This window comes from Vulpes vulpes, chromosome 8 (genome assembly GCF_048418805.1).
Source record: "Vulpes vulpes isolate BD-2025 chromosome 8, VulVul3, whole genome shotgun sequence".
NCBI classification, from domain to species: Eukaryota; Metazoa; Chordata; class Mammalia; order Carnivora; family Canidae; genus Vulpes; species Vulpes vulpes.
The window spans coordinates 90,607,260-90,628,892 of record NC_132787.1 but is presented as its reverse complement, the minus strand read 5'-3'; the positions used below and the strand labels follow the sequence as shown (position 1 = coordinate 90,628,892).

Here is a 21,633-nt window from a genome sequence, read left to right as displayed (position 1 = left end):
CACACACACACGCACGCGCGCGCGCCACCAGAAGGTAGTCTGGGGCTGAGGAATTCTAAGTAGGCTGGACAGGGCAGCAGTATTGAATAAAGGACACCATTGGCACAATTAGGTTTTGGCCTTTAGTCTGAAAAAGTGTTGATTGAAAGTGTACAACAGAGAGCGGGTGCGAGCGGCTGGGGGCCATGGAGCCGCCAATAAAAAAGAATGTCCTTAAATAAAGTTCACAGAGTAAAAACCAGAAGAACCGCCAGTCTTCCCTCCAACACAACAGAGCACAGGCACAGAACCGGTGATGAGCCCCAAGGAGCAAGGAGGAGGCTGGGGAAGACAGCAGAGGCTCCCAGGCTGCTGTGTGGAGGGAGAGCCCTCTTTGGAATGGGCTGAATAAAGCCACCCAGCTCCCCCTGCACACCTCATAACCACTGCTAAGGCTAAAGGAAAAAGACAAAACTCAGTCTCAGGTCCAGAGGGCTCAGAAAACAGTCTAGGTGGGCAGGGATTCAGACACCCATTAGTCCCGCTTGGCCTTCTTCTTAATGTCACTGTTGCCATTTTCTTCAGCCCCCTCAGAAGAAAGCACCTCCTCCAGTTTCCGCTTGCCACTCTCTGGCTGAAGCTCTGCTGTGTTTCGGGGCTTGAAGCAAATGATGATGCAGGTCATGTTGTCACACCCTGTACCATCCCCAGAAGTGTCTGGTGCCAGGCACTGATCCAGCAGCTACAAAAGGGACAAGGTAGGTGGCTCAGCTTCAGGATTTGAATAACCTTCCTAGGAACCTAAACTCCCACAAGAGGACTGACCCTGCTGAAGACAGGGTGGCAGAAGGAGGGGAAGAGGCAACAGATGTCACAAAACAGGCCACTTGCTAGTGCATAATGCACAAGGATAAGTCAGGGAAATGAAGGAAGGTCAAATGTTCTAGTCAGGTTTGGCATCTGTCAGTAATTAGTGATACTTCCCAGCTCTGGTCTTGGCTCAAAAGATAAAACCTTGGCTATGCAAACCAGGCGCCCTCTCTCCTCCACCCAGGCACTCACCTCTTCCACAATGGATGACAATAACCGAAGCTCCCCATTTTCATCACGCTGACTGATCTTTGATTGAATAAAGTCTATAACTTCCTGGCTGCTCATCACATTCCTGGGGTCAAAAACAATACACTCTTCTTTAGTCTCACCAAAGCAGAATAGAGGAATGTAGAGAGAAGTGATGGCCCCCAGGGCCAATAAAAACCCCTACAGAGTGCCTTAGGCCTGAGGGTTTTTACATCAAGATGTCTGCCTAGGCTCTAAACCTAAAGCAGCTTGAGAAAAGTGGTGAACGCAAACCGTTAGAGGATGATAAAGCCAACCAGCTCAGAGCCCTCCAAGAGAAGTAATGCTGCATAAAGGAATTTTAGGGCATTCCACTGGTGCTCACCATATGCCATCACAGGCAATGACCATGAATTCGTGGTCGTCAGTGAGAGTCAGCACCTTGATGTCAGGCAGGGCTGAAATCATCTGTTCCTCAGGTGGCAAGTTCTTATTTCTCTTGTAGAAGTGGTCTCCTGAAGTAAAATGGTTGGTTGATGAATAGTTTAAGCAATCCCCAAAGACTTGTGCTCGAAGCTGGTCAACCCTTGCCATTCACTTCCCTTCTTTACAAAGTTCCATAATCTAAGTGAATGGAAAACTGATTTCTAGTTTTTCTAGTTTCAGCCCTATCTTCAGGTTGCTAAACCTTAGGTAGGTCACTAACCTGTCTTTTTTTAATCATCCAAAAATGACAGCTATCTTTCCTATCTCATGGAAATATTTTACAGACAAAAGTCATAGATATGAAAGGACGTGGAAAGGTACAAGGGCCTATTAAGATTAAAGTTTGCCACTAGGTAGTCTGAAGAGAGAATAAGACCCCAGAAATCTTTCCCACACTTTCGTGTCCCTTACCAATGGCTCTGGAGAGGTTGAGGCCCCCGTTGACTCGCCCATCCATGGTGACCTTGCCACCAGCATTCTTGATGCGTGCTAGCTCCACTTCATCCTCCGGTTTGTGGTCATAGGACATGTCTAAAGCTTTGCCAGCCTCAGATACCACACAACGAGAGTCTCCTGCATTGGCTACAATCAACTGCTTCCCTCGTATCAGAGCCACCACCGCTGTTGTACCACTGTCAGAGCCAGGCTTGAGAGGAAGAAAGAGAGCATCATGGGAGCTTCTGGACCCAAATTCCTCATTGGTACTCACCTGACCATTCACTTTATGCTTTCTCCTCTCACTGGGACCACAAAGAGAACTTTAACAAAGAGGAGGGGCATGGATTTAATCTTTCCAAAGACTAGAACATACTCTCTATTCTGAGCTAACCGTACCCTAAAGACCTAGTTCCTCTGGTAGCAAAAATCCCCCCATAACCAGGACTTCAGTAGTAAGCCAGCAAGGGGATTCCCTGTCCCCAGATCACAATCAAGAGAATCATATCTGCCTCTTGGTTTTTCTAAACTTGCTGCTCCCCTTCCCTACACACCTCTTCCTTGCCTTCCATGCCCGGCACCATCATCTCTTCTTCTTCTTCGTCCTCTTCAGCCTCCTCAGTGTCATCCTCATCTTCCTCATTCTCTGCCTCTTCACTGCTGTAGCCATCCTCTTCCTCACTGCATTCCTGCCAGAGGGATAATCCCAGGCTGCTGAGACTGGGATGAACCCCTGCCCCCCTCCCCCCAACTCACACTCAGAACCAAGAGGCCCTGACTGAACACTGATTCTGAGAGCACTGAAAGATCCAACTGTATGACTGTGATAGAAAAGTCTCAGGGAGGGGAGACGGCTAGATGGGTATAACTGATATCCTCCTGAGCTGAGTTCAGCACTCACTGGGTTCAGCACTCATGGGGAGGAAATCCTACGAAGGCCAGGAATCTCAGCCAAAAGCACCTTCCAGCATCATGGCCAGAAAATAAGTGGCCCAGAGAAGGAAATACCCAAATATCCAAAGTAACAACCCTCTTTGTTCTCTCACTAGGAAACAGATTCTGAAGATCTATTTGTTTTAGTTCCAACAAAGGAAGAGTTTCAAAGGCTAAGGGTTCCTATGTTGGTGGAAATAATGAATTCAAGAAAAGCTTGGTATACAGTCGGTCTTGGGGCTTGATCTAAAAATTGAAGTTGGGGTATCTGGCTGGCTTAGGAGAGCATGTGACTCTTGATCTTGGGGTCATGAGTTCAAGCCCCATGTTTGGGTGAAAAGAAAAAAGGAAGAAAAAAAGAAAAGAGGAAAGGAAAGGAAAAAGGAAGGGAAAGGAAAGGAAAGGAAAGGAAAGGAAAGGAAAGGAAAGGAAAGGAAAGGAAAGGAAAGGAAAGGAAAGGAAAGGAAAAGAAAAGGAGAAGAAAAGAAAAGAAAAGAAAAGGAGAAGAAAAGAAAAGGAGAAGAAAAGAAAAAAGAAGAAAAGAAAAAAGAACCAATAGCTATGCATGGTGACCAAAAAGGCCCTCTCTGCAGATTCAGCAGCTGTCTGCTCCCACAGGCCCTTACCTCACTGTCTTCCTCTTCCTCTTCTGCTTCATCTGACTCATCCTCACTGTCCTCAAAGAACTTGGACTTAGCAACTCGAGGCAGCTTATCAGAGGCTGAAGAGCAGGAAGGCCCAGCCTCACCAGTGGGAGTGCCAGGCTCACCACCTTGGCCTGCCTCAGTCCCACGTTCAGAGTTGGAGGAAAGGCCTGAGTGAGCCTTGACTGTGGGGCCATTTTCCTCTGAAGAATTTTCCCTAGATGGGTCCTCAGGTCCTGCCTCCCCGTTGAGGCCCTGGGACCCTGGTTCCTCCCCTGTCCCAGTTCCAGATTTGCTGTGGGGAGCACCCTTGTGACAGTTCTGCCCGTAGCGTGTCAGCAGCTCTTCAATAGTCATGGTGGCCTCTTCATGAAGCAGTGCAGCCTCCTCATTGTCCACTGCGGGGAAGAGGCTGAATCAGCATCCCCATGCCAGACTCTTCATGGAATGAGCCCCCCTTCCCAGCTCCATAGCCCTTCCAGCCTGAGTTCCAACTACCCCCCCTACCACTCACTCCTAAGGCTCTCCTCACCTATCAAGTCTCAGAACACCCTTTTGCTTGCTTCCTTCTCAAGTAATATCTGCCTGCAGAGACTTCCTTTGGTCTTTGTCTTTCACCCTCTTCTTTGTCAAAGGAACACTAGTTAATGTAGTTCTTTTATCACCTCACATTCTTGATTATTAAGTTGGAAACGTCCTTATGGCTGAGGACCCAGGAAGCCCACAATGCTAGTGTAAGGCCTACAGCTCAGGCTTACTGACTGGCTGCTGAAAAAGGGTCACATAAAGGAACACCTGGGTACCTCAGTCTGTTATATGTCTGCTTCAACTCAGGTCATGATCCCAGACTCCTGAGATCGAGCTCTACACTGGGCTCCCTGCTCAGCCTGCCCTCTCCCTCTGCTGTTTCCCCTGCTTGTGCTCTGTGGTATGCGCTCGCACGCACACTCTGTGTTAATAAACAAAATCTTAAAAAAAAAAAAAAAAGTCACATAAATGTAAACAGGAACCAGAGAGACCTCATCACAATGACAAAAAATAATGTATGGAAAAATGCTTCTAACTATGGACACAAGGTACAAAGGTTTTTTTTCTCCTTTCATAACCTCATGTAATATAGGAGAACATAAGAGTTATTTAAAGTGAGGACTCCCCAAGTCCGTAAGAAGTCATCCTCTCTTAGAATTGACACATAAAAAATACATATTAAAGAAGAGTTCTTGGGACGCCTGGGTGGCTCAGTGGTTGAGCATCTGCCTTAGGCTCACACCATGATCTCAGGGTCCTGGGATCAAGTCCCACATGGGGCTCCCTATAGGGAGCCTGCTTCTCCCTCTGCCTATGTCTCTGCCTCTCTCTCTGTGTCTCTCATGAATAAATAAATAAAACCTTAAAAAAAAAATATATATATATACATAAAATAAAGAAGAGTTCTTTAAAATGCTAATTTCCTCTCAAACAGGGGATGCCACACTCACCATCATCTTCATCAGCTACTTTTTCTTTTTCATCCTCATCCTCAGTGGGTCGCCCTGCAATCTGTGCCAGCTCCTTAATGACTTCCTCAGTGGTCAGTTTGGCATCAATAGCCAAGAAGGCATCTTCTAATGCCTGGACATAAGCCAAAAAGTATGAGGCAAAAGTAGGAAAAAGTACAATGGGTACAAAATGAATCGCCTATATACAATCTGGGTACAAAGATGGCATGCAAATTCCAGTGTGGACCACCAAAGAGGAGACACTCACATATAAATAACAAACAGCTCAGAGACCTGGGAGTAATGAAGCAGCTCTAAAAAGGTCCAAGTGGGAATAAGTTTGTTTGGGGTATAGAATTCTTTAAGAAATACAATAAGCAGCGGCTTACTGGCAACAAGAAAGGAAAAGCCAAGGACTGTAAAACAAGGGAAAGCCTATATAGAAGCGGAGAAGGAGCACTACAAAAAAACAGACCTTTTGTAGCTTGCCTTCTTTGTAGGCCTTCTGATCTTTGATGATATCAGGAAGATATTTGGCACAGTACAAGGCAACTTCCTCCCCTAGAAGAAAGGTAAGGTCACCAGAGCACTGCTTCTCACATATGAAGTGATATAGTATTTACATGCCATACTGGAGAGAACCCTAAGGGTCAAGGAAATGACATCTTATATAACTGAAACCTATCTGAAAGACAACTGCTTAGTAAATTCTGATCCAAAAAATGGATTTTACCATCAACCCTCTCAGGGCTATATTAATATACCTTTTGTCTTTTCTCACTTGTATACTTAGTTCTCAGTAGAAAAAAAGTAAATTCTAATGTAGAAAGAGGCTTTTTGGATTAAAACAAGGCCTGCTGAGATTATAAACCAATATAACATCCTTTAGGAAGATAGACTGGCAGAACGGAGAAAAACAGCACTGGGAAGGAAATGGTATCTTAGGACCAGAACCTTAGAAATGAAAAGAACAAAAGACCTATTCTTGCCCACTAAAGTCTGGAAATGGGGTTCAAAATGTCACCCATATGATCTACAAAAGTTACCTCCATGTCCATCATAGACAGAAAACATGGCTGTCTCACTGTCCAGCTCAGGAATACAGTTGTGAGCATCCTAGAAAAAAGAGAGCATAATTAGCATTTCTCAAGGTCAAAAGATGTCCTTCCTTGGGCACCTCAGGTCGTGAGGATCGCCTTCATGCCTTAATCTCACTAACCCTTCCCTGGGCTGACCTACATGGCCTAGAAATAAGAAAGGAAAATGGGATGATAAAATAAGAAAAGAAATACAGTGGAGGGAGAAAGGAAGGGGGGGGCAAGGGAGAGAAGTAGGGGAGGAAAGGAAGGGGGGAGGGAGGAAGGGAGAGAGATGAATCAGGTCGCTACCTCTGCAGTCTAGCAGCCTCAGCCTAGGAGATCTCAGTCCAGATGGCAGAATGTTTGGTTGTTGGAACTCTAGACCTGACCCTTTTGGATTTGTGGCAACTATGGGAAGAACCAGAATAAAGGATCTTTAAAGTCACTTCCAGACCCATTCACTTGGATCAGTGAATTTCAAGGAAGAAAATGTTAGGGAAGACAGCAAAAAGAGACCTGAGGGTATTACCAACCTAAAAAGTTTCTAGGAGAATCCTAAAACAACCTAAGTGAAAGCACTAAAATTTGTAAAATTATATATACACTTATACCACCACTCCCCAAAGCCCCATTTAAACAAATTATTCCCCTCTTCTCTCAAAGTTTAACTCACTCAGTAGTTACTCTCAGGCTATGCTGAGGATACATTTACAAAAGAATCTTCCCAACAAATAATGCTATTAAGTACACTGTGTTTAGTATTTGTTAACTGGAATTTACAATGCCCCAAATAATCAGCCTTCCCACCTCCTACCCAGAGATGGAAATAAGAAATCATTCAACACTGATGGCACAGCACACCTAAAGAGAAGTCTGCAATGGTCCTGCTGTAGCAACACTGCGGTTGGAAGGCTGGGCTTGATCAAATTCTTCTAATAACATTCTAACACCCCAAACAAATATTCCAGACCATGCCACAGTTCAAGCCAAGACTGGTGAACCTAGGTGAGAGTGTGCTGCAGCTTACTCTGCCCCATCTTGGAATACAACCTTACCTCCCTTTCAGGTACTTTCAACAAACAAAATGAATATAATCAACTATTTACTTTGATTGATTATTCTTGTGTAAGGTAATGGTTCTCCTTCCTCTTTCGGGCATTTAAAATTTTCTAGTATCAATAGTTAGGAAATCCGTACGATGATTCTTCTGTTGTCCCTGAAGTAAGACTATGCCTTCATTATACAAATCTAAAAAATAAAAACTATTTTAAGGTAGCAAATGAGAGAATGGAAAAATAACTACTTTGTATATCCCTCTGATGGATTCCAGGAGAAAGTGTCCCAGAATCTAAGGCGCTGCCATGGAGGGCCCTCAAAAGCCTATCTAAATTATCAACAACCACTTCTAAGCTTCATCCCCAAGACCTGGAGAGCACCATAGACCAAAGGACATCTTGTTATTTGTTATTCCTTCATCAAATATCTGGAGTATCCATTAAGTGCCATGATCAGTTCTGGGTGTTTGGGGTGTATCAGTGAATAAAATGAAACCTGTACTTCATAAAAAACAAAAACTTAAAATCTCATAAGGAATACACAATAAATACAATAAATAAATAAAAAAGTTAAATCATATAGCATGATATTATAACTCCTATGGAAAGATGATAGTGCTATGGAATAAAGAAAAGGTAGAATAGAGGACTGAGTTGGATTAGTGAAAAGTGGTGGGAGAAGTGAATTGGCACAGGACGCAGTGTGGTACAGGCCTGCTGAAGCCATAAGAAACTGTACTTCAGCAGTCACTACCTAAGTCATGCCAGATCTAATTACTATCAGCAAAACAGCTGTGTCATATTAATGTTGACTTTAATTCTGTTGATTGTGTAGTGTGGTTTGTTGGCATGGAATTGATGCCCAGTTCTGTTTGTACTCATTTAAGTAACATTAAATTAAAATTGTTTTAGTGAACTCTGGAGTTCCACAAGTAATGCTTTCCTTTAAAAAAAAAAAAGATCCATGGAGGAGCTCCAAGATATTTTGTTAAATAAGGAAAGTAAAGTGCAGAAGGAAAGCAAAGTACAGAATGATATATTTAGCAAGCGGCTTTTGTGTAAGAAGACCATAGAAATAGACACTTGTCTTTTCATACTGTAATACTACATGGATACACAGAAAACTAGAGAAAAGCAGTTAACTGGGGGGGGGGGGGGGGGGGGGTGTAGACGGGTGGGAGTGAGATGAGCCACGGGAATGTTTAGCTTTTTCAAAAGTAAGTTAAATGTTTTAAAGAGACTCAATGTATCACTAAAATGTGAGAAACTGCTCCAACTAATTCCACTTTTTGAGAGGGGAGGGAAGAGCAGTCTTCTTGCCCACTCCTTCCCAGTGGAACAGGACAGTCAGACTCTGTCCCACAATGCCACTCTAAATCACAGCTGTACCATGAGATGCAAACTCATCTGAACCCACACCTCTATTCAAATCATTTTTTTTTTACTTCATCTGTTCCTCACAAAACCATGTGATGCATTTCATATATGAATATATGATAAAAACAGCAAAGAAATGAATATTAAAGACAAGGAAATATCCTCGTGTGCAAATTAGAATAATAAAAAAGATAACCAGTGGTGACAGGAGGGAAGTAAAAACACATTCTCATATCCTGATCAACAGGAATATAAATTAGTATATAGCCTTCCTGGAGCACAATTTCATAATATGTATGAAAATTTAAACTGTCCATGCCCTTTGATCTAGTCATTGGACTTCTAAAAGTTTATTTTATGGAAGTAATAAGGGTACAAGGGTATGTATAAGAATGTTCACTATAGCATTATTTATAATAAAAAACAATTATGAAACATCCAAATTTCCATGAAGAGATTAGATTATAAGTGGTACATCCCTCCAACAGAATGTAGCTATTAGAAATGAATATGTGTTCATTTGAAAGTGGTAAAAGGAGAAAAATAAAAAGCATTTGTATGTATATGCTAGGTCTGGATACACAACACAGATCAAACTGTAATGGAGAGTAAGAGTTGGGTAATAACTATTTTCTGTATTTTAACATTTAAAATTTTTTACAATATGCCATACTGTTCCAGTTTGAATGATAATGAAGACAAAATGAACCTATGAACTGTCCTCAAGTGACCACACTATGATATACTGCATAATTTCTGGCCAGGTATCTCTCTACGTGTGCCTCCATTTTTTCTCCTATAATATGGAATAAGAATAGTTACCTTACCCTTATTGCCTTATTGTGGTGTAGTTACAAGATATGTAGAACTCCTCTTAAGCTGGAATTTAACATAAAAATAGCTCTAAAATTCAGCACCTAGCTCAAATATTTCTTCTTTATTCTTAGTCTCAAAGAGGAATGCCCACCATAATAATTCATCTTATATCTTGAGGTCTCATTTCCTAGGACTATTCCACATTACCTTCTCTTCTACTTCCTGGTAAGGCTCTGGATCTATTTTATCACTTGGAACTGTTCTACCTTCTCTAAAGCACTTTAGTTTCCCCCTTTGCATCTCTGTTCAGAGCCTCCCTACCTTTACCCTTGCTTTTCTTTCGTTCTGACCTTTCTGAGACAGAGCCAAGTATTTCAACACTGTCTCTTAGCAATCGAGAAAAACTCATCCAACCTTGTATAACCCGACCAACTGCTTTCTTTACCCCTGAATCAGAGCCAGTAAGTATTGCTAGTCATAAAATGTCAGGAAATCATGTTGATTGTGCACCCTAGTTCCATGCACTATTTTTTTTCACGTGTTCTGCATTGACGCTTAAATATATTAACCAGAGTCAGTCACAAACCTTTCCCACACTGTTCAAGTTCTCAATGCTCTTCTTTCACTCCTAACAGATTAGCTAACCTCTTGCTTTACTTAGATCAAGGTCGTATTTCAAGAACTACCTCATCATCTCTATTCTACCTCAAAATCTCTCTACAGCTTTACCTAACCTCTCTTTCATTCTGCCTCCCAAAGCATTGTTTCTCCCCCTTTTTTAATTCAACAAAGCCTGAAAAAAAAAAAAATTTCAACAAAGCCTGTATTAAATCATTTATTGGAAACTGTTTAAAATTATCTCCTCTTTTTAGATTTATACTTCCTCTTAAATCTCTAATCTCAAAACCTTTTCTTTCAAGATCTTTACTTCACAAAGCAGGCAGTAACCATAACAGCAATCCAAACAGTCATTTTGCAGGCTTCATTTTTTTCCAAATAGTGTATGTAATTAAAACAGTGAAAACCATGTTGGCTTTCTTTAAAATTCTCTTGGGTTCTGTGAAGTTGCCTGTTTCTACAAGATGTCCCTTCACTTCAAACTTAACATATGTAAACAGAAACTCAGCAGTCTTCAAAAAATCAGAACTTCCCCTGTAGGTTTTATTTCTATTCATGGAATCTTAACTTTCCTAGGCAACACTTAATACCAGTCCACCTTGACTTCCTGGCTCTCTTCCACCATCCAATCACCAAGTCCTACTAAGTTTTCCTTCATTACTTTGTTCCTGGATTACTTCACTCTTATTAGCATTTTATCTCCTTCCTGCTTCTACTCTCTGCCCCTGTAATCCAGCCTACATATTACACATATCCAGATGACAGATTATCCTTTCCAATTTAACACTTTATTGCTAAAAGCTTCAATGGATTTTACTGGATGTTAAGATTGATTCTACACAACTTACAGGCAATTTAAGGTACTCATTCATCATTCCTACCCATCTCTATAACCTAATCTCTTAATTTTCATACAACTCCCCAAAAGAAGAAACTACTCCACTCTTGACACTGAGCACTCCACCCCAACAAAGTACTTAAGCATGCCTCAGAATCTTTCCTCCTACCCCTCCTTCTAATAATCCTTCTCCTTCTCGTTCTTCTCCTACTCTCCTCTCCTTTTGTTCCCACTTACACGCTCTCCTTAAGATCCAGTTAGTCTCACCAAATCCAAGAAATCTTTAATCACACCAATACTCTTATGATCATACCTCTCTCTAAGCTCGTTTAATATTTACTATCTCTACCAATAATATGGTTATTCAGCATATACCATCTTGCATTGTTATTTCGTATTCTATGGAAGAAAAGAAGAGTCTTAGACCCGAAACTATATTGTAAGTTTTGAAAACAAAGACTAAATTTCTTTACAGCTTTGGGGCCTAAAACTATGTTCTGCAACATAGTAGGACTTCCATGTTGTTTATGATGCTGAGTTCCCGGCTGCTTCAGGACAAATACCTTATGGATGCCTCCTCCTTCATTTCCTATCCTAAACCTAGAGATGTATCATAACACAATGACTGCTGATAGTCTGAAGGAGATGACTCAGTATACACAGGTCACCTGAGTCAGGGCCCTTGGGCCTTGCCTTACTTAAAATCACATGTCATACAAAACTTTCTGACCTTCTAAACAATCAATGGATCTGTATTAATAAAATCCTGGTTATCCTGCCTCATGTTAATCTCCTAAGGTCATAAACACATCCACAAATGTTCCTATGTAACTAGATGATCAACCATTTATATTTATGATACATAAATTTACCTCAATCTTTACAAGCCAACATAAAAAGTTTAAAGGTGGCTGGGAAGCAAACTACATTTTAGTTTTTAAAAATATATGACTTTTAAAATTATATGCCATAAATTACTTCAATGCCAAAGAATGAGTATTTTGTGTCTCCTTAAAATTCATATGTTAAGGGAACCCTGGGTGGCGCAGCGGTTTAGCGCCTGCCTTTGGCCCAGGGCGCGATCCTGGAGACCCCGGATCGAATCCCACATCGGGCTCCTGGTGCATGGAGCCTGCTTCTCCCTCTGCCTATGTTTCTGCCTCTCTCTCTGTGTGTGTGACTATCATAAATAAATAAAAATTAAAAAAAAATTCATATGTTAAAATGTAATCCCCAACATGATGCTACTTGGAGGTGGGTGTTTCAGAGGTAATTAGGTCATGAAGGAGGAGCCCTCATGAATGAGATTAGTGTCCTTATAAAAGAGACCCCAAAGAATTCCCTTGCCTTGAAGATACAGCTTAGAAGACAGACATCTATGAACCAGAAAGTAGGCCCTCAGCAAACACCTTAGTCTTGGACTTAACAAGGTCTTGAAGATATATCTGTATACCCATGTTCACAGCAACTTTATCCACAATACCCAAAATGTAGAAACAACTATGAATGGATAAACAAAATGTGGTATATTCACACAATGGATACTGTTCAGCCTTAAAAAGAAATTCTGACACATGCTATAACATGGATGAACCTGGAGGATATTATGCTAAGTGAAAGAAACCAGTCACAAAATGACAAATGTGTCTTTCTATGAGGTACCTAGGGTATTCAAATTCATAGAAATAGGAAGTAGAATGGTTGCCGGGGGCAGGGGGAATGGAGAGCTATTTAACTGGTATAGAGTTTCAGTTTTACAAGATGAAAATAGTTCTGGTGATTGGCTGCCCAACTGTGTGAATGTACTTATTAATAGTAATTGTACATTTTAAAATGGTGAAGATGGTAGATTTTATGTTATGTATACTTTACCACAACATAAAATAATTAAAATGTGCAGGTGCGCGCACGCACACACAACACACACACACACACACACACACACACACACACACACCTCCCACGAAGAAAAGCCCAGTCTCAGACAGCTTTATTGGTAAATTTTACCAAATATTTTTTAGAAATTAATAATACCAATTCTTCACAAACTTTGCCAATGTATAGAAGAGGAAGCAACACTTCCCAACTCATTCTAAGGCCAATATTATCCTGATACCAAAACCACAGACATCACAAGAAAACTACACACTTAATATTGTTAAAGGTAGCAATACTCCTCAACTGCATCTATAGATTCAGCACAATCCCTTTCAAAATTCCAAATGCCTTCTGCATAGATATTGACAAGTTGATCCTAAATTCATATGGAAATGCAAGGGACCCAGAAAAGAAGAAATGAGAAAAAGAACAAAGTTGGAAAATTCACACTTCCTAATTTCAAAACTTACCACAAAGCTATATAACCAAGACAGTGTGGTACTGACATAACAATAAGTACATAGATCAATGGAATGGAATTAAGAGTCCAGAAATAACCCCTCATTATTTATAGTCAAATGATCTTAACAATGATTCCAAGATAATTCAGTGAGGGAAAAGAACAGGCTTTTTAACAAAAAGCTGGGAAAAGTAGATATCCACATGCACAAGCATGAAATTGGATCTCTTCCTTAAACCATCCACAAAAATTAACCCAAAATGGATGTAAGAGCTAATACTATAAAATTCTTAATAGAGAAACAGGACTTCATCAAAATTAAACATTTTTGTACTTCAAAGGACACAAACCAAAAAAGCAAAAGGGTAGCCCACAGAATAGGAGAAAATATTTGAAAATCATATCTGATAAAGAACTTGTATATCCAAAATATATAAAAAATTCTTACATCACAATAAAAAGACAAAAAATGATGACCCAATAAAAAGAGACAAAGGACCTAAACAAACATTTGTCCAATGATCTATAAGTGGCATTTAACACAAGAAAAGATGCTCAAACATCGTAAGCTACCAGGGAAATATAATCAAAATCACAATGAGATATGATTTCACACCCCACTATAATGGCTATAATAAAAAAGGTAAGTGTAGGAAGGTTCTAGAGAAGCTAACACTCTCATATATTGCTGGTAAGAATGCAAAACAATGCGACCACTTTGGAAAATAGTTAGGCAGCTCCTCAAAATGTTAAACATGGAGTTACTATATGACCCAGCAATTCCTCTCCTATAATATATTCAAGAGAAATAAAAATTTATTTCCACATAAAAATTTGTAAATGTGGGGATGTCTGGGTGGCTCAGTGGTTGAGCACCTGCCTTCAGCCCAGGGCGTGATCCGGGAGTCCCAGGACAGAGTCCCATATCAGGCTCCCCTGCATGGAGCCTGCTTCTCTCTATGCCTAGGTCTCTGCCTCTTTCTCTTTCTCTGTGTGTCTCTCATGAATAAATAAAATCTTTTTTTAAAAAATTTGTAAATGTATGTTCCCAGCATCATTATTCATCATAGCCAAAATGTGGAAACCCAAATATCCATTAACTTATGAATGGATAAACAAAATATCCATACAATGGAATATTAGTCAGCCATAACAAAGGAGGAAGTACTGATAAATGATACAACATGAATGACTCTTAGAACTACAACTTAGGGACCCCTGGGTGGCCATTGAGCATCTATCTGCCTTTGGCTCAGGGAGCGATTCCAGAGTTGCGGGATCGAGTCACACATCAGGCTCCCTGCATGGAGCCTGCTGCTCCCTCTGCCTACGTCTCTGCCTCTCTCTCTGCCTCTCATGAATAAATAAATAAAATCTTGGGACACCTGGGTGGCTCAGCAGTTAAGCACCTGCCTTTGTCTCAGAGCGCAATCCTGGAGTCCCGGGATCGAGTCCCACACAGCAGGCTCCCGGTATGGGGCCTGCTTCTTCCTCTGCCTGTGTCTCTGCCTCTCTCTCTGTGTCTATGAATAAATAAATAAAATCTTAAAAAAAAAAAAAAAAAAAAACTATTTAGAGGGGGGCCTGGGTAGTTCAGTCAAGCACCTGCCTTTAGCTCAGATCATGATTTGGGGTCCTGGGATCCAGCCCAGGACAGTTCGCAAGTCTGCTTCTCCCTCTGGCACCCCCACCCTCCATCCTGCTTACCCTCTCTCTTAAATAAAATCTTTTTTAAAAATAAGAAACATTGTTTAGGGCAGCCCTGGTGGCGCAGCGGTTTGGCACTGCCTGCAGCCTGGGGTGTGATCCTGGAGACTCAGGATCGAGTCCCACCTCGGGCTCCCTGCATGGAGCCTGCTTCTCCCTCTGCCTGTGTCTCTGCCTCTCTCTCGGTGTCTATGAATAAATAAATAAAATCTTAAAAAAAAAAAAAAAAACATTGTTTAGTAAAAGAAGGCAGGCATAAAAGATAACATTTATAATTCCATTTTTATGAAATGTTAAAAATAGGTAAATCCATAGAGATATAATATAAATTGGTGGTTGCCAGGGGTTAAAGGAGGGGAAGGGGGAACAGAGACTGACTGGTAATGGCTACAAGTTTTCTTCTTGAGTGATAAAACTGTTCTAAAATGGATAGTGGTGATGGATGAACAACTCTGTGAATATATTAACCACTAAAATGTATGCTTTAAATGGATACAGTATATGAATTATCTCTCAATAAAATTGTTTAAAAAGAAATCTGTATATAATTTTTAAAATACTGTATATGATTTAAAGTTAATAGACTCCATCTTTGAACAGGCTCTAAAGGGAAATAGAAAACAACTCCACTTTAAATCAGTATTCAGGGATCCCTGGGTGGCGCAGCAGATTAGCGCCTGCCTTTGGCCCAGGGCATGATCCTGGAGACCCAGGATCGAATCCCACGTCAGGCTCCCGGTGCATGGAGCCTGCTTCTCCCTCTGCCTATGTCTCTGCCTCTCTCTCTTTCTCTCTCTGTGTGACTATCATAAATTTTAAAAAAAAAAAGAGGTTAGAGGGAACATACCTCAACATAATAAAGGTCATATATTATAAATAAATAAATAATAAATAAATAAATAAATAAATCAGTATTCAGTTTAAAGGATGCCATTATACATCAGCGATGCCTTAAGTTGAGTTCTAAAGATTTATGCTTCCAGACAGCATAATTTTAAAATCAGCTTACAATGGCAAGAACTACTGATCAGATCTGTTAAACTTCTACACTCAAATTCAAAGTACAGTTCCTTACCTGACCTCTCAAAGTACAATTCCAAGATGATAACCCAATAGAGGGTCGGGGTGGAAAAGCAGTAGTGACATCTGCTACAGGATTGGGCAACTGAAATAATTTATGTAAAATATTCTTGAAATCTTAAGGAATAAATTCTGATTGTAACTTCCAGTTGCTTAAGAACTTATAAAGGAATAGTATAATAGAAAACAATTTCTCCATATTCATGGATATACATTTGATATCATTTGATATGGCCTCTGAATTTTGAAGAAAAGGTACCACATGCTAATCAAATGAAAATAATGTCCTTTTATAGAAGTTGCTTAACTGCATCCCAGACAAAAGAATTCTGATCTGGTTCAGTAAATAAAAAGTGCTTTAAGATATAGAGATGAGGCATTAATCTGAGGATCAGTTAATGATCAGATACCATCTCTTAAGTAGAACCCCACAGAATGCTTATAGTATCCCATTTTATATTTTTGCTCCATTATATAATGATTGAAACTGTCATGTAGGTATCTTAAGAATTTTCTGCTTAGCATTATTCTACCTTCAATTCTAGATGACCCTATATGACCACTAATAAACCAGCTTCTATAGGGTAGGAAACAGCCACCTTCTCAAAAGTATACTCTTAATATTGATACTACTGTTTAAAAGAAGGCAAATATAATTCATAAAATTTTTTTTAATCCTAATTCCCCTAGGAATCCCTCCTGGGTGGCTCAGCGGTTTAGCGCCTGCCTTCCGCCCAGGGTGTGATCCTGGAGTCCTGGGATCGAGTCCCATGTCAGGCTCCCTGCATGGAGCCTGCTTCTCCCTCTGCCTGTGTCTCTGCCTCTCTCTGTGTGTCTTTCAATGAATAAATAAATAAATAATTTTTTAAAAGCCATATAAAAAAAAATCCTAACTCCCCCCAAAAAAGTAGTTTTGTCACTTCCAAGAGAATCTCACAACCCAAAACTTAAAGTACCCATGTCCCTTTAAGACTGTATCAACTAAAAGCATTTTCAGATTGGACTTATTAGCCACCAAAAACTCAAAGCCTTTCCATATGTATTTCTCAGGCACCCTTCCACAACCTACCTGTTAACCCACAAAATACATACCTCAACCAGCTTGAGGGTCCCTCCAAACCATGAAGAAGGAAGAAGGGAAGGGAACATCAACTGTGGTATTTTGTTTACCCCTCCTCAAAACACCCTGGTTCCACAGCAAGAGGGGCTGGAGAGAGGCAGAAAGTATAAAATGCCAGCTATTGATAGTTGCCATCCTTGCCTCAAGAGAAGGGGTAAAACAGTACTAAGACTGAATCTAGGTGTATCAATTAGGATTTTAGCAACCTCTGTAATGTGCATTGACATAAACTTACCTCAAAGGAATAATTAGGACCAAGAAAATAAGGTCAATAGACTTAATAAATAGGTGGAATTGAACCCTAAAGGTTAAGAGGAACAGGTGTGTACACTTTCTGAAAAGAGCAGATTCACTTAAGAGGCTACAAATCATAGTTATTTTCTTGTCATAGTAAAGAAACTATGTTATGCTTTGGAGAGAAAGGAAACAAAGCCAAAAGGAAAAGTATTCATGCAGCAGCAAAGGATCCCAAATAGGACTTCAAGAGGATTTGATTAAAGGTAACCATTCAAACAAAGGTAAATTCAGAAACAGCATAATAGGAATATTTTAAAACCCAAACAGGTTACCTCTCAGGAGAAAGATTAGTCTATAAGGAATAGTCTAACAAGTTCTCTACAAACCAAACAGCTGCTGATGAAAAAAAAAGTCATTTTCTAATTACCAAAGGAGAAACCAAAATAAAGGGAAATACCCTGCAGAGAAGCAAACAGAACAGACTCACTGGGCAAATAACTTGGAAAACTAAATATCCAAGCAACTCAGTTAATAAAGAAAACTAGGAAAAAGAGAAAAAACAAAAACAAAACAACAACAACAACAAAAAACAACAGAAAAACCACGGTGCAGAAGTAGAAAATAAGGAATAAGAAACCTGAAGGAAAAGCCTTATCTAAGATGAAAGCGTCACCTCCAATCTTACAATATTAACAGAAAATGCCATAGAAATGGAATCTATGAAGTAGCAACTAACCCAGACCCAGCCTTACATTAAGGTTTTTCTTTTGAAGCAAAATCCAGATACTTCTAATATTCATACAATTATATATATCAAACACCCAGGAGTCTCAATACGGAGCACCCCACTAAAATATGAATGCTATACTTCATGTTGTCACAGATGATAATAGTGTCCAGTAAGTGCCTCGAACAATTTCATCCCACAGATTCTTTCCACCAAGGCACAAGTGTCCTAATCTTTCTGGGCCTCATCTTCCCAGCTATAAAACTTGGGAGCCAAACTACATGAGATGAACTATAGGATTCCGCTCATTCCTGAAATGTTATACCTAATGACAGAACTGTTTAAAGTCGGCTGTGGATATAAAATTGGAGTCTGAGAACCAACCATTTAAGTTTACACTGTCATTCCAGAGCTAACCACAGGGAGGAGTGAGGGATTTGAAGAAATTCCCAAGGGAGACAGTATTAGGCTGTTACCTGAAGCCCACCTATTAAGTAGATAAACCCTTAATCCCAGAAATAATTAGAGCATTTCTCTGGCCCTTCTGCTTAGATCTCACAACACTCTTCACAAAGACATGTCTTACATACGTCTTTCTCCCTTTCCTTCCTGCACGGTCTTCCCTGTTCTTCCTTGTAGTTTTACATCCATTTTGCCCAATACTACTACTCTTTATCCAGAAATTTTCCACCTCTTTTATCCAGAAGAAATCTAGAAAAGAAAAAATCCCTTCTTTATAGGTTAGTTCTTTATAGGCTATGATGGAATGACTGTACACCAAGGAAACTATAAACTACAACAAGCACAGACAAATGACAATTACGGAGTAAGTTTTAGAAAAATCCCAAGGAAAAAAATATCAAGCATAATAAAAAAGGAATGATACCGATTGGCACAACTCAAGTTTGCCAAAGGTCGTAAAAGGCCCTGAAGAGAATACAAACGACTGACAATTCCTGGAGGTCAGATCGAGCCTCTGAAATTAACATTCAGTGCCAAGAGCCAAGCAACTGGGTGTTGAAGAATGAATTTGAAACAGACTACTTGCCCAGGCTTCCTTTCACTGTCATACTGCTCGTCCAAAGAGGCCTCTCACAGCACATATTTCAGAAAACAAAACAAAAAAGTAGTCATGCCCATCTATTCTCCTCGTCCTCGCAAAAGTAAGTGAATAAATAGCGCCTCTTTTCATCTTCACTCCCACACTACACCTCACACCGTTTATGAGCCTGGAGGGCTGGGTTGGCAGGAGACGATGGCGCGAAGGCACAGGGAGAGGGCGGTCAGTGGGCGGAAGGTGCCTCTCCCCACATGGCCGAGCTCTCGCCGCTAAACTGGCCACCAGCACACGGTCCTCAAGCACCGGCGGTTCCCTCTCGGCCCCGGGCCCACTCGCTGCCGCCCGTCAAACTGCTGCCGCAGCCGCAGCTGCAGGCTCCCGATACCGACCCTTCCCCGGGGATGACCCCATCCCCCCGCTCCCTTTCTCCGTCAGGTTCCCGCCCTGCAGCGGCCCGCCTCTGGGCCTCTCCCGCCTCACCTCCATGGAGACGCGCCAGCCTTGCATGGCGGAGAAGCCGTAGGGCAGCGGCAGGCGAGAGGCGCCGACCCCGTCCCCGGAGCACTTCACCGTGTTGGGCTGGGAGAGGTAGGCACCCATGGCGGCGGCTGGCCGGCGGCCTCAGGGGCAGGCGAGCGGGGCGCGACCCGTGCCGGCGCCGGAGCCGGAGCCCCGGGGGCGCGCGTGGCAGGAGCGGGCCCGGCTGCACGGCCGACGCAAGGTGCCGGTGAAAGGCGCGAGGCCGGCCAGGAGGCGGTAACGGGACGGGAGCAGAGAGGGAGCGGAAGCGGAAACGGCGCCACTCCAGACCCCGCCCGGCCGGCGCGGCGCGGCGCGGCACGGCACGGCGCTGCGGGCAGTCATTTCCTTAGCAACGCGCCCCGCCCGCGGGGACAACGGCCCGCCCAACCGCCGCTCCCGCGAGACTGGTGCGGCCACGCCTACCAACCGCCGCAGCTTGCCTCGGGCGGCCCCGCCAGCGATCCGCAAGCAGTGGCTGGTGCCTGCTGTCCCCCGCGACCCCGCCCTGCCTCTGCTCCCCTACCCCGGCCCCTCGCGTGTTTGTCGAAGCTCTTTCGTGTGGGGCCCGGCGCTTCCGATCCATCCTCCAGTGTCTCAGCCCCCTCTCCCCACCGCGCGCCTAGTGGGCTCCGCAAACCTGCCCCATTCGCCTCGATTAAAGTTAACTAGTATTTGTTCTGAGTGCACGAAGTACCTGGCTTTAGAGAGTCTATTCTGACAAAAGAAAGTGAAATCCTCGATCTGTAACATCATTGGAGTTAACACTATGCAGAACAGTCTCTGCTGGGTGAGAAGAAATCAAAGGAGCAGAGGACGAGCTATTATTGCTTGACGTCCTCAGGATGCCCCAGAACGCATGATGCCTGGGAGAAGAGAATAATGTTACAAGGTTGCAGGGGTGAGAGAAGCATGTAAACTCCATTTGGGAGGATTTTTGAGGAAGCTGGCTGACATCGTTGGGAACTGATTTTGAGTCGTATTATTAGATAAGGTAGAGATGGTCTTAAGCGCCAAGATGGGTGACTTGGACTTCACAGTTATCCTGACGTAGCATTTTAGGACTGTTAGCCCAGTCTTTGTGTCCAGTGTAGACTGAAGGAAGAAAGTCTGAACACTAACTGGTTTAAAGGGCTCTTAATCGAAGCGTGAGATGAGGACTGGGACTAAGGTGGTAGATGGGAACAGAGATGAACAAATGAGACAAGAAATCATCAGGATTTAGTAACAGATTGGAGTCAAGGAATGGAAGAAAAAGGAGAAACCCTCCAAACTATGAGCAAGTCGATTCCTTTATTATTTTTTTAAGATTTTATTTATTCGTGAAAGACACAGAGAGGCAGAGACACAAGCAGAGGGAGAAGCAGGCTCCATGCAGGGAGCCCAATGTGGGACTTGATCCTGGGACTCCAGGATCACGCCCTGGGCAGAAGGTAGATGCTCAACCGCTGAGCCACCTGGGCTGCCCAACTCGATTCCTTTAAAATTCAAAACCAATTATACTTCCTCTGGCTCTTCAGATAGTCCAAATTCCTTAACATAGTTTACCGGACCCTTCATGCTTGAACTGATTCTAACATCCCACTTTCTCTCCATTTCTGCTACAATTCAATGCTTCAGCAGTACATCTTTGGATTCCTCCAAAGCAATGCTTTCTCCTATGCCTTTACCTGTGAAACACACCACCACATCCACCCTTTGTCATCCTCCAAGAAGTTTTCTCTCGTAACCATATATTAATTTGGGTTCCCCATGTGTTTATCTTTCCTAAAGCCTTTATGAAGGCAAAAAAACTATCAGATTTAACTATTATTGTATACCCCAGCATCTCCTGCACAATCCTTGTATGTGCTCAATGTCTTTGTTGGATGAATAAATAATACCAAGGTTTTGACCCTGAATGACAAAAATTGGTGGAGCCATTAAAAGGAAATGGTGTGGCATGGGTGGGTGTGTATGTACTAGTTTTGGAAGAAAATGATGGGTTTAGTTTAAGGTGACTAGATATCTAAACATTGAAAACATTGAAGTTAGGCCATGAGGGTAGA

The 21,633-nt window shown here is 42.0% G+C and overlaps 1 protein-coding gene across 1 annotated transcript; it reads right to left on the bottom strand.

Annotated features, from left to right (window-relative positions):
* Window positions 1-108: 108 nt before the first annotated feature.
* PPM1G (protein phosphatase, Mg2+/Mn2+ dependent 1G) lies at window positions 109-19,934 on the bottom strand. Its single transcript, XM_025983937.2, has 10 exons — window positions 19,547-19,934; window positions 6,061-6,130; window positions 5,490-5,575; window positions 5,015-5,147; window positions 3,519-3,934; window positions 2,514-2,648; window positions 1,936-2,170; window positions 1,424-1,553; window positions 1,042-1,144; window positions 109-721 (listed from the first exon to the last, which is right to left on the bottom strand). Exons 1-10 carry the CDS (start codon window positions 19,664-19,666, stop codon window positions 515-517), a joined length of 1,635 nt encoding a protein of 544 aa, XP_025839722.1. The 5' UTR covers window positions 19,667-19,934; the 3' UTR covers window positions 109-514.
* Window positions 19,935-21,633: the final 1,699 nt, after the last annotated feature.

What these genes read in the sequence shown, in the direction of transcription:
- PPM1G (XM_025983937.2), bottom strand. Translation starts at nt 19,666, where the DNA reads ATGGGTGCCTACCTCTCCCAGCCCAACACGGTGAAGTGCTCCGGGGAC. An exon ending in GCTGGCGCGTCTCCATGGAG is followed by an intron (nt 6,131 to 19,546) that starts GTGAGGCGGGAG and finishes TCTTTTTTCTAG; the next exon opens with GATGCTCACAACTGTATTCC. An exon ending in TGTCATCCATTGTGGAAGAG is followed by an intron (nt 722 to 1,041) that starts GTGAGTGCCTGG and finishes TCCCTTTTGTAG; the next exon opens with CTGCTGGATCAGTGCCTGGC.